Source organism: Saimiri boliviensis, chromosome 6 (assembly GCF_048565385.1).
Source record: "Saimiri boliviensis isolate mSaiBol1 chromosome 6, mSaiBol1.pri, whole genome shotgun sequence".
In the NCBI taxonomy this organism is placed as follows: Eukaryota; Metazoa; Chordata; class Mammalia; order Primates; family Cebidae; genus Saimiri; species Saimiri boliviensis.
The window spans coordinates 80,986,442-81,003,931 of NC_133454.1; the positions used below are offsets into that span (position 1 = coordinate 80,986,442).

The 17,490-nt window shown below is 42.1% G+C and overlaps 1 protein-coding gene across 2 annotated transcripts in view; it reads right to left on the reverse strand.

The window, feature by feature from the left end:
* Positions 1–17,490, reverse strand: part of GALNT18 (polypeptide N-acetylgalactosaminyltransferase 18) — a 367,520-nt gene that overhangs the window by 51,024 nt on the left and 299,006 nt on the right. For both annotated transcript variants that reach the window (XM_039471355.2, XM_074401094.1), the window contains exon 9: positions 16,174–16,269. In XM_039471355.2, the coding sequence (XP_039327289.1) occupies positions 16,174–16,269 (96 nt within the window). The remainder of the gene's footprint in view (positions 1–16,173; positions 16,270–17,490) is intronic.

Sequence of the window (17,490 nt, forward strand, 5' to 3'; positions counted from 1 at the left end):
TCTTCAGGATATTATCCAGGAAAACTTCCCCAACCTAGCAAGGCAGGCCAATATTCAAGTCCAGGAAATAGAGAGACCACCACAATGATATTCCTCAAGAAGACCAACCCCAAGACACGTAATCGTCAGATTCACCAGGGTTGAAATGAAGGAGAAAATGCTAAGGGTAGCCAGAGAGAAAGGTCAGGTTACCCACAAAGGGAAGCCTATCAGACTCACTGCAGATCTCTCAGCAGAAACCCTACAAGCCAGAAGAGAGTGGGGGCCAATATTCAACATCCTTAAAGAAAAGAACTTTCAACCCAGAATTTCATATTCAGTCAAACTAAGCTTCATAAGAGAAGGAAAAATAAAATCTTTTGCAAACAAGCAAGTTCTCAGAGATTTCATCACCACCAGGCCTGCTTTACAAGAGCTCCTGAAAGAGGCACTAAACATAGAAAGGAACAACCAGTACCAGCCACTCCAAAAACATACCAAATGGTAAAGACCATCAACACAATGAAGAAACTGCATCAACTAATGGGCAAAATATCCAGCTAGTATCAAAATGGCAGGATAAAATTCACACCTAACTATATTAACCCTAAATGTAAATGGGTTAAATGCCCCAATCAAAAGACACAGACTGGCAAATTGGATAAAAAGCCAAAACCCATCAGTGTGCTGTATCCAGGAAACCCATCTCACATGCAAGGATACACAAAGGCTCAAAATAAAGAGATGGAGGAAGATTTACCAAGCAAATGGAGAGCAAAAAAAGGCAGGAGTTGCAATTCTTGTCTCTGATAAAATAGACTTTAAACCAACAAAGGTCAAAAGAGACAAAGAAGGACATTACATAATGGTAAATGGATCAATGCAAGAAGAAGAGCTAACGATTCTAAATATATACACACCCAATAGAGGAGCACCCAGATACATAAGGCAAGTTCTTAAGGACTTACTAAGAGACTTAGACTCCCACACAATAATACTGGGAGACTTTAACACCCCATTGTCAATATTAGACAGATCAACAAGACAGAAAATTAACAAGGATATCCAGGACTTGAACTCAGACCTGGAGCAAGCAAACCTAATACACATTTACAGAACTCTCCACCCCAAATCCACAGAATATACATTCTTTTCAGCACCACATCGCACCTACTCTAAAATTGACCACATAATTGGAAGTAAATCACTCTTCAGCAAATACAAAAGAACGGAAATCATAACAAACAGTCTCTCAGACCACAGTGTAATCAAGTTAGAACTCAGAATTCAGAAAGTAACTCAGAACCACACAGCTTCATGGAAACTGAACAACTGGCTCTTAAATGTTGACTGGATAAACAATGAAATGAATGCAGAAATAAAGATGTTCTTTGAAACCAATGAGAATGAAGACACAACATACCAGAATCTCTGGGACACAACTAAAGCAGTCTCTAGAGGAAAATATACAGCAATGAATGCCCACGTGAGAAGCAAGGAGAAATCTAAAACTGTCACCCTATCATCAAAATTGAAAGGGCTAGAAGAGCAAGATTAAAAAAAACCCAAAAACTCAAAAGCTAGCAGAAGATAAGAAATAACTAAGATCAGAGCAGAACTGAAGGAGATAGAGACACAAAAAACCCTTCAAAAAATCAATTAGCCCAGAAGCTGTTTCTTCGAAAAGATCAACAAAATAGACAGACCACTAGCCAGATTAATAATTAAAAAAGAGAATAATCAAATAGATGTGATAAAAACGATAAAGTGGATATCACCACAGATTCCACAGAAGTACAAATCATCATCAGAGATTATTACAAACAACTCTATGCACATAAACTAGTAAACCTGGAAGAAATGGATAGATTCCTAAACACTTGCATCCTCCCAAGCCTAAACCAGGAAGAAGTCAAAACCCTGAATAGACCAATAACAAGGTCTGAAGTTGAGGCAGCAATTAAGAGCCTACCACCCAAAAAAAGCCCAGGTCCAGTTGGGTTCACAGCCGAATTCTACCATACATACAAAGAGGAGCTGGTACCATTCCTTCTGAAACTATGAATCCTTCTCAAATCATTTTATGAGACCAACATCATCCTGATACCAAAACCCAGCAGAGACTCAGCAAGAAAAGAAAACTTCAGACCAATATCCATGATGAACATAGATGCAAAAATTTTCAATAAAATACTGGCAAACAGATTGCAACAGCACATCAAAAAGCGTATCCACCATGACCAAATAGGATTCATCCTGGGGATGCAAGGCTGATTCAACATACACAAGTCTATAAACATAATTCACCACATATACAGAACCAAAGACAAAAACTACATGATTATCTCAATTGATGCAGAGAAGGCCTTTGACAAAATTCAACAGCCCTTTATGCTAAAAACCCTCAATAAACTAGGTATTGATGGAACACATCTCAAAATAATAAAAGCTATTTACAAGAAACCAACAGCCAATATCATACTGGATGGGCAAAAACTGGAAGCATTCCCTTTGAAATCTGGCACTAGACAAGGATGCCCTCTCTCACCACTCCTATTCAATATAATATCGGAAGTTCTAGCCAGAGCAATCAGGCAAGAAAAAGAAATAAAGGGTATTCAAATAGGAAAGGAAGAAGTCAAATTGTCTCTATTTGCAGATGACATGATTGTGTATCTAGAAGACCCCATTGTCTTAGCACAAAATCTCCTGAAACTGATAAGCAACTTCAGCCAAGTCTCAGGATACAAAATCAATGTGCAAAAATCACAAGCATTCCTATACACCAATAACAGACTTAAAGAGAGCCACATCAAGAATGAACTGCCATTCACAATTGCTACAAAGAAAGAGAATAAAATATCTAGGAATACAACTAACAAGGAACATAAAGGACCTCTTCAAGGAGAACTAGAAACTACTGGTCAATGAAATAAGAAAGGACATACACAGCTGGAGAAACATTCCATGTTCATAGTTAGGTAGAATCAATATTGTGAAAATGGCCATACTGCCCAAAGTAATTTACAGATTCAATGCTATCCCAATCAAGCTACCAATGACCTTCTTCAAAGAACTGGGAAAAAACGCTTAAACTTCATATGGAACCAAAGGAGACCCTGCATAGCCAAGTAAATTCTAAGCAAGAAGAACAAAGTGGGAGGCATCACACTACTGGACTTCAAACTATACTACAAGGCTACAGTAATCAAAACAGCATGGTACTGGCACCAAAACAGAGATATAGACCTGTGGAACAGAACAGAGGCCTTGGAGGCAACACAACATCTACAACCATCTGATCTTTGACAAACCTGACAAAAACAAGCAATGGGGAAAGGATTCCCTGTTTAATAAATGGTGTTGGGAAAACTGGCTAGCCATGTGCAGAAAGCAGGAACTGGACCACTTCCTGATACCTTACACTAAAATTAACTCCAGATGGATTAAAGACTTAAACATAAGACCTAACACCATAAAAACCCTAGAAGAAAATCTAGGCAAAACCATTCAGGACATAGGCATAGGCAAGGACTGCATGACTAAAACACCAAAAGCATTGGCAACAAAAGCCAAAATAGACAAATGGGACCTAATCAAACTCCACAGCTTCTGCACAGCAAAAGAAACCGTCATTAGAGTGAATCCGCAACCAACAGAATGGGAAAACGTTTTTACGCTCTACCCATCTGACAAAGGGCTGATATCCAGAATCTACAAAGAACTAAAACAGATTTACAAGAAAAAAACAAACAAGCCCGTTCAAAAGTGGGCACAGGATATGAACAGACACTTTACAAAAAAAGACATACATGAGGCCAACAAACATATGAAAAAATGCTCATCATCACTGGTCGTTAGAGAAATGCAAATAAAAACTACATTGAGATACCATCTCATGCCAGTTAGAATGGTGAGCATTAAAAAGTCAGGAGACAACAGATGCTGGAGAGGATGTGGAGAAATAGGAACACTTTTACACTGTTGGTGGGAGTATAAATTAGTTCAACCATTGTGGAAGACAGTGTGGCGATTCCTCAAGGACCTAGAAATAGAAATTCCATTTGACCCAGCAATCCCATTACTGGGTATATATCCAAAGGATTATAAATCGTTCTACTATAAGAACATATGCACACGAATGTTCATTGCAGCACTGTTTACAATAGCAAAGACCTGGAACCAACCCAAAAGCCCATTGATGATAGATTGGACAGGAAAAATGTGGCACATATATACCATGGAATATTATGCAGCCATCAAAAACGATGAGTTCATGTCCTTTTCAGGGACATGGATGAACCTGGAAACCATCATTCTCAGCAAATTGACACAAGAACAGAAAATCAAGCACTGCATGTTCTCACTCATAGGCGGGTGTTGAACAATGAGAACACATGGAAACAGGGAGGGGAACATCACACACTGGGGTCTGTCGGGGGGAAATAGGGGAGGGACAGCAGGGGGTGGGGAGTTGGGGAGACATAGCAAGGGTAGAATTGCCAGATATAGGTGAAGGGGAGGAAGGCAGCAAATCACACTGCCATGTGTGTACCTATGCAACAATCTTGCATGTTCCTCACATGTACCCCCAAACCTAAAATGCAATAAAAATTAAAAAAAAAAAACAAACAGAAACAAAAACACCACCACTCTGCACCAAGAAACTGAACGTGTGGCAAGGAGAAGCTGAGGTTGGTTGGCCAGAGGGAGCCTCACAGGGCCAGCCCCTGCATCACTCTGTACTGCCATGAACAGTGGCCTCTGGAACCATGAGAGGTGACAGCTTAGAGGACAATAAGTACAGAAATCCAATTAACCCTATCTGGATTAGTCCCTAAATAACACAGAGCTGGAGGGGACCAGACGAAGCTGCAGGAGTGTGTGAGGCTCCCCGACACATTACCCTGTTGGGACTCCCCAATACCATTCACCAGCGTGCACCTGAGCAATGCAACCACACCCCACGGAGTCATGGAGGGCACAACTTAATGACAGGAGAGCCAAGAAATAAACTCAGGGGTTTTTCAAAACCACAAAGTCACTCAGTGCCTGGTATTCTTTTTCACTTAAATAGACAAAAATCATAGAGAACTGGGGAAATCTGCCAAAGGCCAAGTGGCTAGACATTTAAATTCTTGGACCACAAAGGAAAACTTTGCAATTGTCTCTGAGATGTGAAGCGAAAAGATCTGGGGGTACAAGCACAATCCATGAGAGGTCTTTAACGCCCCTGCAGATACTGAGGCCAATGCCACACAGGGGAGAGGTGATGGCTTTGAGGAATTCATCTCCAGGTTAAAACAGAGGACTTCTTTCATCTCAGCTCTAATCTTTAAACCTTGAGTCAAAGCACTTCCTGAAGCTTAAATGTGGCAGCTTTAGTATTTCAAAAATGTCAGAAGGAATTAAAGTCCCTTTTATCTTTCTCCTCCTATAACCAAGAATTCACCTTCCCATAGAAAAAGCACTCCTCCGAAACTCCCATGTCTTTTATAGTCTAGTAAATTTAGGCAGAAAGAATGGGAGAAATCCCCAGACCTGATCTTATCCCTGCTTTCTCTTTTTGTGGGCTAGTGGGACAGTAGTACGGAGCAGTAGGTTGGAAGATTTCATTGTATAAACTGTGATCATCTAAGTGCCTGCCTCCCTCTCCAGACAGGAACTCCTCCAGAGCAGGGACCTGGGCAAAGCTGCCTTTCTGTCTTACAATGCTTGGCATAAAATAATACTCAACACATGTTTGTTGAATGAACAAATGAATGATTGATTGAATAAAGACCTGGTGGGGAGATCCCACTATTGTGCTTCCCATCAGAAGAAATTTTCCAGGCTGTTAGACTAATCGGGGCTAATATTCTCAGTTATTTTTAGGATTGCTTGAAATTTACTGCTAATTTAAATAAAATGGTTACATTTACGCATTAACCAATTACATGCTTCTCAGCAGCTTCACCACACTAATTTGATTAGTTACACTCCGCTTTCTCCTATCCAATGCCTTCTCTGAGACCTGGGAATATTATGACCACAGAGTGAACTTTTTAAACAGCATTGAAGCAGAATCTCCCAAAAGGTTTAAGCACAGATGTGAAACCTGTCCCTTTGTCCAGCCCAAACTGTCTTTGGGTCTCTAATGTTTTTGGCCCCACTAGTTCCCACTATAAGTTGCTCTACAAAACTACAAAACTACAAAACTATCACTTTTTAATAACAGCCGTTATGAATGGTGTGAGATGGTATCTCATGATGGTTTTGATTTGCATTTCTCTGATGATTAGTAATGATGAGCACTTTTTCATTGTTTGTTGGCTGCTTGTATGCCTTCTTTTGAGAGTGTCTGTTCACATCCTTTGCCCTTTCTTAATGGGGTATTTGTTTTTGGTTGCTGAGTTAAGTTCCTTATAAATTCTGAATAGCGGACCTTTGTCAGAGGCATAGTTTGTGAATATTTTCTCCCATTCTGTAGGCTGTCTGTTTACTCTGTTAATAGTTTCTTTTGCTATGCCAAAACTCTTTAGATTCCACTGCTCAATTTTTTTGTTGTTGACAGATCAAACTTCTTCAAGGAAAATGAAACTCCAAAATATGAGGACTTCATAAAAGACAAACTATCATATGTTTAATGACTGAATAAATGAAACAATGAAGGAGAAACTGGAAGTCAAAATACTGGCATCCTTCCTAGTCTCATCTTTGCCAGTAACTTGTAGTGTGACTTTTGGCAAGTCAATTCACATCCCGGATGCCATTTTCTTCTTATTTTTTTTTTTTTTGTCAGAGGTGACACTGACTTAGAAAATATCTAAGTTCTTATGACAAAGACAAGACCTCCTGGACACACAGAAAACCACGACCTGCTATCCCTCTGCAGTCAGGCAGGACCATGTTACCAGGTCTGACCAATGAAATGAGAGAGGAAGTGATGGGAGACACTTTTTGGCCTAAAAAGTCAGAGTCAGATTTCCAGTCCCACTCTTTCTGTTTGGAGGTGGACTGGGTTGGATTGTGTCACCCCAAAATTCATATGTTGAAGTCTTAACCCCCAGTACCTCAGAATGTGATCTTATTTGGAAATAGAGTCATCAAAGTTATAATTAAGTTTGTATGAGGTCACATAAAAGTAGAATGGACCCTTAATCCAACATGAGTCATGTCCTTATAAAAAGGGGCAATTTGGCCATAGATACACACACTGATAATGCCATGTGAAAGGTGATGTTAAGCTGCTACAAGCCAAGGGATCAGCAGAAGTTACGAAAGAGCCTGGAGTAGAATCTTTCCTAGACCTTCAGAGAGATCCTGACCCTGCTGCAACCAGTCTAAGACTTCTAGGCTCCAGATTTGTGAGACAATAATTTTCTGTTGTTTAAGCCATGCAGCTTATGGTACTGTTATGGTGGCCCCGGGAAACTTCTGCAGGGGAAAAGGTCACATGGTCAGACTGTGACCCATAACAGTCACTGAATCACTAGTGGCCCGGAGTGTCCCTCGACCTTTAACAAACTTTGTGAAAACAGTAAGAAAAACATCTGAAACCTAGAAATAAGGCAAAAAAAGGAGAGGGGAGGTGGCCTGTCCTTTTATTTTATCCTGGGATATTAACAGGCCCACCCAAGAGTATGTAATTTTCCATGAAAATGTACTCATGTTTGATTTCGCTATTTACCTTTTGATTCACACCCAGACACTATGAAGTTGTATGCTAACTCCTAGATTTCTGTCTATGTAGAAAAGATCACATGAAAGGCCATAATTTTGTTTCCCCATAGGACACGAACCAGTTTTGCACTTAATCTCTCCATCTTATTGTAATGTTTTTCTTTAGAAAATGCCTACAGATATTCAGTTCCTCAAATGCACTCAGTACCTGCCTAACTATCTTACGAAGTCAGCAAGATGAATGGGGCCAGCCCACAGTCCTGTCTTCTTGTCCTTCTTCCATTTCCACCATTCTTGGCCATTGCTGGCTGAAATCCAAGTCATGAAGCTCAAATGTTGCCGCATATACAATGCTCAAGAGAGAAACAAATTCAAATCTTGGCTGTGGTGAAGATTTGAAGATTAAAAAAGAGAGAATAGTCTGTTTCTAGCACTATGTAGCTTCATAAGGGAAGTCACTTTTTTCTGGTTCATCACGGTTTCCCAGGGCCAAGAGCAGTATCTGGCACATGAATGCTGTTCATAAAAAAGGAGCAATTTGGACACAGACAAACACATAGAGAATGTCATGTGAAGGGTGGAGTTATGCTGCTACAAGCCATTACCTTGATTTGGACAAGGTAATGAATTAGAAAGTCATAGAATTCCAGGGTGCAAGCGCCCTTAGGAATTTCTTAGCTTAAGAGACTATATGATATGAAAATCCTTCAGAATGTCCCTGGAGCCTGCCAAATGGCTCAATGCTGATGATGGAGAGGTCAAAATAACCCGAGCCAATGACTGGGAAGAGTTTCCTCATACTCAGCCAAAAATCTGTGTCCTTATAATTTGGAAGGAGTTTTAATGTCCCCCTTAAATCTGTTCTTTTCTTAAGCAAAACAATTCCTACTCTATTAACTCCAGGACACGATCTTCAGTGTCTTTACCAATCTGGTAATAATAATAACAGCCAACATCTAGTAAGCAATAACTATATACAAGGTTTTGTTGTCTAAACGCTTTATGTGCATTAATTTATTTAATCCTTATAACAACTCCCCAAAGTGGGTACTACTCTATTCTCTCTTATGCCGTTACAAGCCAAGAGACCACCAGCCACTAGCCAATTTCAAGATAGACAATGAAATTGAGGCATGAGGAGACATTCACCTAAGGGACTCAGTAAGTGACATGGCTGGGATTTGAACCCACATAGTGGGTTCTTAATCACTATATACTGCCTCAGAATTTGTCTTTCAGCATTTTCAGGCTTCCTATCAAGTGTGACGCTTAGGGAGGAATATGTAAGGTTTCATAGGAGAGGTCAGAAATATCATTATCCTGGGCTGCTCTCTATTCCCCAGGTAACAATGTAAAGTGCCACCTCCATCTCCTGCAGTTGTGTAGTGCACAACCCGCACAATGGCATGTGACAGCTCCAACTGTGCATACATGACCTTCCTGAAGCTCTCCTTGTCCTATGTGCTCATGGTAACAAGACATTTTGCTGAGAGCTGCCAGTAGGATGGGGTGACATCCCCGGACATACCTGTTGAATGTTTGATTTGGACCAAGTCTGCAGGATTCAGAGGATCTTTGGGGCCCTCACCTGTCCACAGTCTCCTTCTGAGATGTACCCTGACTTCATCCTCAGGTAACACATCCTTGAGTACTCCATTTCTTATCTCTTCCATGAGTAGCGAACTTCTTGAGGGCTGGAAGATACCTTTGGGAAGCCTTGCAGGCAGAAGCTCCTCACCCCTGACTCATCCTCTGCCTCTTTATTCAGAGGAGCTGAATAAAGCTTTATTCAGTGGATGTAGGAGCTCAGGTTGGGAATACACAGACCATCTCCAGGATAACCTGGTCCTTTCCAGCTCTTCCAGCTCACAGGGCAGGCCAGCCTCAACAGAGTCCTACACCTTCCTGTGCTGGGACATGTGTGTAATCTGAAGCTGGTCCCAAACCTCCCTACACAGCACTGCCAGCTGTGCCTCTGAACACTGCCTGGTGGGAAAGGTCAGCTAGACACCAAGTGCTCCCTGTACAGCTCAGTTGCATGAGGGTTCTGCAGCTTTGGGGAATGGGGAAGGGAGACCCAAGTCTTTGAGACTTGCTGCAGCTTCCTATCAAGAAGCTTATTTACAAAGGCAGCTGTCACCATTCCGGGTAAGCACAAATTCACAGTTTCCCAGGCCAACTGAATTTCAGAACAAAGGAATTAGAGATAAGCAGATTGTCAGAGCTGGGAGTGTTGGGCCTACAGAAGACCAGCTCAGCTTCATCATCTGCAGACAGGAATACAGGTCCAGATGAAACTAATCAATGGTGAGAGCGGTCAGAACAATCATTACCTTTGGGTGGAGGTACTGACCAAGAGGACAAATGAGGAAGCCTTCTGGGATGATGGGGTTGAACTTAATGGTGACCATACAGGGTATACAAAGTTAGGAACTGTGCACTTAAGAATTGTGTACTTTAGTATAAAATTCTACCTTAATAAAATAGTAAAACAAAATAAAGGCCCAGAGAATATTAAGTTGATGTTGCAATTGTGTGGCAAGACAAACCCTTGAACTCAGGCATCCCGATGCCCACTTCACTGCCCTTTCCCTGACTCCCTTATATTTGTGCTGCCATAGTAACTCAGTGATGCTCCAGTTGTCTATGAGTAGGTTTCTGTTTGTTTGTTTTCTTTCTTGAGACAGGGTCTCACTCTGTTGCACAGGCTGGAGTGCAGTAGAGTGATTTCGGTTCACTGCAACCTCTGCCTCCTGGGTTCAAGTGATTCTCCAGCCTCAGCCTTCCGAGTAGCTGGAATTACAGGCATGTGCCACCACACCTGGCTAATTTTTTTTCGTATTTTTAGTAGAGTCAGGGTTTTGCCATGTTAGCCAGGCTGGTCTCAAACTCCTGACCTCAGGTGATCCACCTGCCTCGGCCTCTCAAAGTGCTGGTATTACAGGCATGAGCCACCGTGCCTGGTCTGTAGGTAGGTTTTCACTAGGGCAGGCCCCCATGGCAGAGGGCACCCTGGAGTCAAGGAAAGTCCGTTCAGGGTTGGTTGCAGCTAGAACCCTGAGGGTATTTACACTGAACAGGAGTCAGGGTCAAAGTGGAGTAATAATGATAACACTCTCCTTATAGCAATACTAATAGATAACATTTATTGGGTACTTACTATGTACCAAGCATTGTTTTAAATGTTTTACATGTGTCAAATCCTCACAACCACCTTTTTGGTGTATCTACCATTATTAATCCACATTTGACAAATTTTAAAAAATAGACCCAGATTTTAAAATCTTGCCAAGTTTTTATAGCTTGAAAGGTTCAAAGCTGGTATTTAGATTCAGGCAATCTGGCTCCAAAATCTGCACTATAACTATGGCAGAGACTGTCCTATATTGTATGATCTGCAGCTAGTAGAGAACTGGCAGCTTCTGCTCAGGCTAACACCCACCATCACATAGAGAAAACATTCAACATTTGTCCAGTGGTCCAGATAAGATCACAAGTATCAGAAAACAGAGTGCAAATTTACAAAAACACCAACCACTTGTGACCTGGCTACCTTGGCCCACATTCAAGAATAACATGAAGATATTCTATGCTGAAAACCCAGGTACCCAACTTCATTAATAATCAGAACTGCAAATTAAAACCAGAGTACTATACACCCACTACAATGGCTATAATTAAAAATATGGATAATACCAAATGTTGGCAAGGATGAAAAACAACTAGAACTCTAATATAAAGCTGAGAGGAGTAAAAATTGGTACAACAACTTTGGAAAACTCTTTGGCAGTGTATTAGTTGACCCAGGCTGTCACAGAATACCACAGACTGGGTAGCATGAATAATAAATTTATTTTCTCACAGCCTTCTCTGGAGGCTGGGAAGTTCAAGATCAAGATGCTGGCCAATCTAGTTTCCACTAAGGAGCCACCTTCTTGGCTTGCAGACAGCTGCTGTATCACTGTGTCTTTCATGGCAGAGAGAAAAGAAAGCTAGTGATCATGCTCTTGGTGTCTACTCTTGTAAGGACACTAATCCTATCAGATTAGGGCACCACCCTTATGACCTAACTTGATCTTAATTACTTCCTCACTTGAAATACTACCAGGGTCAGGGTTTCAACATATGAATTTTGGGGAGGGGAACAATGCAGTCCATAATATTTTGCCCCTATCTTCCCCAAATGCATGTTTTTAAGGCATGCAAAATACATCATTCTGCCCCAAAAGCCCTGAAGATCTTAACTCATTCTGGCATCAACTCTAAGGTCCAAAGTCTCATCTAAGTATAATCTACATGAGGTAAGTAAGACTCCAAGTACATTTCATACCAGGGCAAAATTCCTCTCCAAATATGAGCGTGTGGGATTAGGTAAGTCATGTGGTTCCAAAACAACTGTGGGAAAGATACAGAATAGATATTCTCATTCCAGAAGGAGAAATCAGAATGAAGGTAAGTGTGATGAGTCCCAAGCAAGTTCAAAATCTTAGCAAGTCAAATTCCATAAGGTCTTAAGGCCCAAGAATAACCCTGTTTGGCTCAATTTTCTGCCCTCCAGGCCCACTGGGATGCCAGCATCACCACCATGGCTGTGTGGTGGTGGCCCTGGCATTTAGGCTAGACAGGGCACCAGCCATTCTCCTGGCCTTGTGGTACGAGTGGCAGCCCTAATGATCCCTAAGAATGCCTTCTGCATCATTCTTCCTTTTCTTGAAAAATAGAGCACATTTAAGTAGCTTTATGGTCCATACGATCTGACAGACTCCAAGTCCAATGGCATTATTTCATTCTATCCCACTTTCTCTGTCCCCTTTAGTTCAAACTGGCAGTCTCTCTACAGGTGTAATTTCATCTCTATTTTGGGTTTCTGTTAAGATGGCTGGCAAAGTCCACCTGAGTCAAATTCATGTTCTCTTTAGCATTTATTTCAGAAAGAGCTTTCCCAGTTTTTTTGCAACATGGCTAGGCTGAGAATTCTTCAAATTTTTAAGTTAAGGTTAAGTGAGGTCACATGGATACCACCTTGACATGATAGGATTAGCATCCTTATAAGAATAGATGCCAGAGAGCTCACTGTTAGGTGCTGTCTGTTTCTCCCATGTGAGGGAACAGCAAGAAGGTGGCCATCTTCAAGACAAGAAGGGAGCCCTCACCAGAAACTGAATTGGCCAGCACTCTGATCCTGGGCTTCCATGCCTCCAGAACTATGAGAAAATAAGTTATTGGTTTAAGGCCTGTGATCCTTTGTTTTGGCAACCTGAGGAGACTAATAAAGGCAACGTCTACTGAAAGTGAAACTATGTCAACCTTGTGACTTAGCAAGTCTGTTCCTGGACATAAATCCAAAAGAAGTGAGCATATATGTACACCAAATGACAGGAGCAAGTCTGTTCATAGCAGCAGTATTCATGATACTTCCAAACTGGCCATAGTCCAAGTGTCCATCAACAGTTGAACAGATCATGAATTATGGCATATGAAACAGAACAATAGTAATAAAAAAAAAACAGATTACCACTACATGTAATGGAAGGGATGCATCTCAGAAATGTAATGATGGAAGTGTTCCCTTTTCACCACATCCATGCCAACGTCTACCGGTTTTTGACTTTTTAATTATGGCCATTCTTGCAGGAGTAAGATGGTATCTCACTGTTGTTTTAATTTGCATTTCCCTGATGGTTAGAGGTGGAGAGCATTTTTTCATGTGTTTGTTAGCTGTTTGTATATCTTCTTTTGAGAATTGTCTATTCTTGTCCTTTGCCCACTTTTTGACGAGATTATGGGTTTTTTTCTTGTTGACTTGTTGAGTTCCTTATAGATTCTGGATATTTGTCCTTTGCTGGATGCATAGATTATGAATATTTTCTCTCACACTGCAGGTTGTCTCTTTACTCTAGTGATTATTTCTTTTGCTGTATGGAACACTTTTACACTGTTGGTGGGAATGTAATTTAGTACAACCACTACGCAAAACAGTATGGATATTCCTTCAAGAATTAAATTTAGAACTACCATTTGATCCAGCAATCCCACTACTGGGTATCTTCCCAAAGGAAAAGAAATCATTATATGAAAAAGACACATGTACACACATGTTTATAGCAGCCCAATTCACAATTGCAAAAATATGAAGCCAACATAAGTGTCCATCAACCAATGAGTGGATAAAGAAAATGTGATATATATTCATCACGGAATACTAATCAGCCATAAAAAAAAATGAAATGGCTGGGCACGGTGGCTTACGCCTGTAAGCTAAGAACTTCAGGAGGCTGAGGCAGGTGGATCACGAGGTCATGAGATAGAGACCATCCTGGCTAACATGGTGAAACCCTGTCTCTACTAAAAATACAAAAAATTAGCTGGGCATGGTTGCGCGTGCCTCTAGTACCAGCTCCTGGGGAGGCTGAGGCAGGAGAATCACTTGAACACAGGAGGTAGAGGTTGCAGTGAGCCGAGATCAAGCCAATGAAATAATGTCTTTTGCAGTAATTTGGATGTAGCTGTAGGCCATTATTCTAAGTGAAGTAATCCAGAAATGAAAAACCAGGTGTTGTATGCTTTCGCTTTTATATAAGTGGGAGCTAAGCTATGAGGATGCAAAAGCATAAGAATGATATAGTGGATTTTGGGGACTCAGCAGGGAAGGCTGGGAGGAGGGGTGAGGAATGAAATATTACATATTGGGTACAGTGTACACTGCTTGGGAGACGGGTGTACTAAAATTTCAGAAATCACCACTAAAGAACTTATCCAAGTATCCACATAACCAAAAACCACCTGTATCCTAGAAACCATTGAAATAAAAATAAAAACTAAAAAAATAATAATTATGAAAGAAGTCAACATGAGAAAATATATACTACATAGTCCTATTTATGTCAAATTCAAACATCAGGCAGCAATACTCTTATTTTTGATCTGGGCATGTTTACTCTGGAAACTGATTAAGCTCTATACTTTAATTCATTTTCTATATATATATGTTTTACTTCAATACAATGTTTAAATAGACGCTCATTAAAAATGTCCCACCAGGCTGGGTGCGGTGGCTCATGCCTGTAATCCCAGCACTTTGGGAGGCCAAGGTGAGTGGATCATGAGGTCAAGAGATCGAGACCATCCTGGCCAACATGATGAAACCCCATCTCTACTAAAAATATAAAAATTAGCCAGGTGTGGTGGCTCATGCCTGTAATCCCAGCACTTTGGGAGGCCAAGGTGGCCAGATCACGAGGTCAAGAGATTGAGACCATCGTGGCCAACATGGTGAAACCCCATTTTTGCAGGATACAGAAATTAGCTGGGCATGGTGGCGTGCATCTGTAGTCCCAGCTACTCAGGAGGCTGAGGCAGGAGAATTGCTTGAACCTGGGAGGCGGAAGTTGCAGTGAGCTGAGATAGCACCACTGCACTCCAGCCTGGCACCAGAACGAGACTCTGTCTCAAAACAAAACAAAACAAAACAAAACAAAACAAAACAAAACAAAACAAAACAAATCAAAAACAAACAAACAAACCAAAAAAACAGTCTCACCATTGTAACAATGAAGAACGTGTTGCCATACTGGGCCCTGTGGGCATAGCCTGATTTGCTGGCCTGCAATTAACCAGCCAGTAATGTCACAGCAACTCAGTCCACAAAAAGAACAAGTTGGTAGAGGTCACAATGGATAGTACCTGGGCAGGCTCATCATTCACACAGAGTGACATACAGGTCATGATGTCCTTCAGATGTGTCTTTCAGTAGTCAGCAGCTCTTTTAAACACTCTTTTAATTGCAATTGCACATATATGCCTATCTTATATGTGAAAATATCTTTTCAAATCATTATGTGCTTCTGGAGATAAGTAAACTCTGGGAATGCTATCAATTCAGAACAGGTCAGTCTATGGCATTCTTGGTCAAGGGTTGTCTGCTGTACTTTGTTCAATGAACCATTTCTCTTGCCTGTGTCTTGGTATCCTCTTTGAGTATCTGAAGCTTAGACTATGAATGGGGAATTTGTAAGAATAACTTATTTTCCCTGTCGCTTCCCTTCAATCTCCACCAGGAGAAGGTCAGAAGAAGAGCTAGAAAAGAGGCCCATCGCTATACATTTTGGTCCTAGCTATGATCCACTGAAGGGCAGAGCTGAAGACCATGCCATGGCACTCTGAAGGGACTCTGACATTTCAGGGAGGTTGGGAGAACCTCCCACTATTGCTAGGGAGAAGCCTGGTTGTCAGAGCCAGAACTGTGATGTGTACTCTTAGTTTCCCCAAAGGAAGCAGGTGTTTCTCTTTAGAAATGTAACCCCTTTTCTGCTCCCCATCCTGGAGGACCCTGGAGTCCTAGCATCCACTCCTCCAGCCTCTTTCCAGGCAAGGCAGGTATGACCCATCCTCTTCAGCTCATGAGGATGTACCTTGATGCAAAGCCCGAGAGGTCCCTGGTTCCAGACCTGTTATGACAGAGCCTAGCTCTCCTTCCCCATGCCAGGCACTCACATGCACACTCCTGGCACAGGAATATCTTAGAGGACTCACCTGAGGTGTCATCCCATGGCAGATATACATGATGGGGACATTCTCTGTATCTGGCCCCTGGTCAAGACACAAATCAGTCTTCAGAGAATTCTGCAGCTGAACATCAGAGAACAGATGGCCACACCAAAGGGAGAGGAACAGAGAGAGCAAATGCATTAACTCTAGAGAAACAAGTATTCTGCTGAGACAGATTGCATTTCTATAATCAGCCCAAGTTCCTTGAACACTACAGAACCAACCAGCACCAGCTTTTGCCTTGCATAAAGGTGCGGAGGGGAGACCAGCCTCCTCTGAAGGAAAAACACTTACATGTCATTAAACAGTGAGCTGGGTTCTGGGAGTTGAGACAGTCGGGGCAAAAATAAGAGATGCACGTGAATGTGCACACACAAGATGGTGTTCGTTCTCCAGTCCTTCCTCGGGGGCCTTCACATGTCCTGGAGAGAAATCTTTGCTCTTGAGTACTGGGGGAAATGGGCAACATGGTAGCTGTTTTCAGGCCTGAGGTGCCCCTGGGACCAGGAGCTCTGCCTCCTGCAGACCCAGCAGTGGCTTGGCCAGACCCCAAGGTGGTCCACCTGCTTAGGGTCTTTCAGAGTGGGAGTGACCTCTAGTGGCAGAATAAGAAAGGAGGGGACCAGAGTGGGAGCAGAAGAGATCAGCATCTCTGACCCTTACCTACAGGTGGATGGATCCAGTCTTGGCAATTAACACTTCTGGGTAAAAGAGCTGATATTTAATGTCACCTTGCTCACAGCCCTCAGAAAGGGCAGCCCATAGTCCTCATGGCCCTGCTCACCGGCCACAACTGAGTGGACCATGGTTGGGCACCGACTCACACTTCAGAATTAATCGCTCTCTTTCTCTCCCTCTCTCTCCTCCCCATCTCATTACCACTCTCTTATCCTGTCTTATGACTCTAAACAAGACCTGGAGACTGTGATCTGTGGGTGGTGGCCACTAGAATTGCAAGGCTGTTTAGACTGGGCATGGGTGGGGTCTGTTGGCCATGGCCATGTGCAAGCAGAGAAAGCCAGTTGTGATCAAGGATGTGGTGATGCACGAGGCAGACAGAATGAGAGACAAGCAGGACCACCTTGCCCCTGCAGTGGTTTCAGTGGCTTCTCAGCTGGAGTGTCCATGTCCAGCTACTACTACTACAAGAGTTTGTGGTACCTTCACCCCCTTCGCCTTCACTTGAGCTGGCTTAATGTGGGTTCTCTTCTTAGCAATCAAAGCACTCTGCCTAGAACAGGGAACTGGAGATCAGAATCCAGGGAAGACTAGGACAAGAGGCCACAGGGGCACCATCTATCT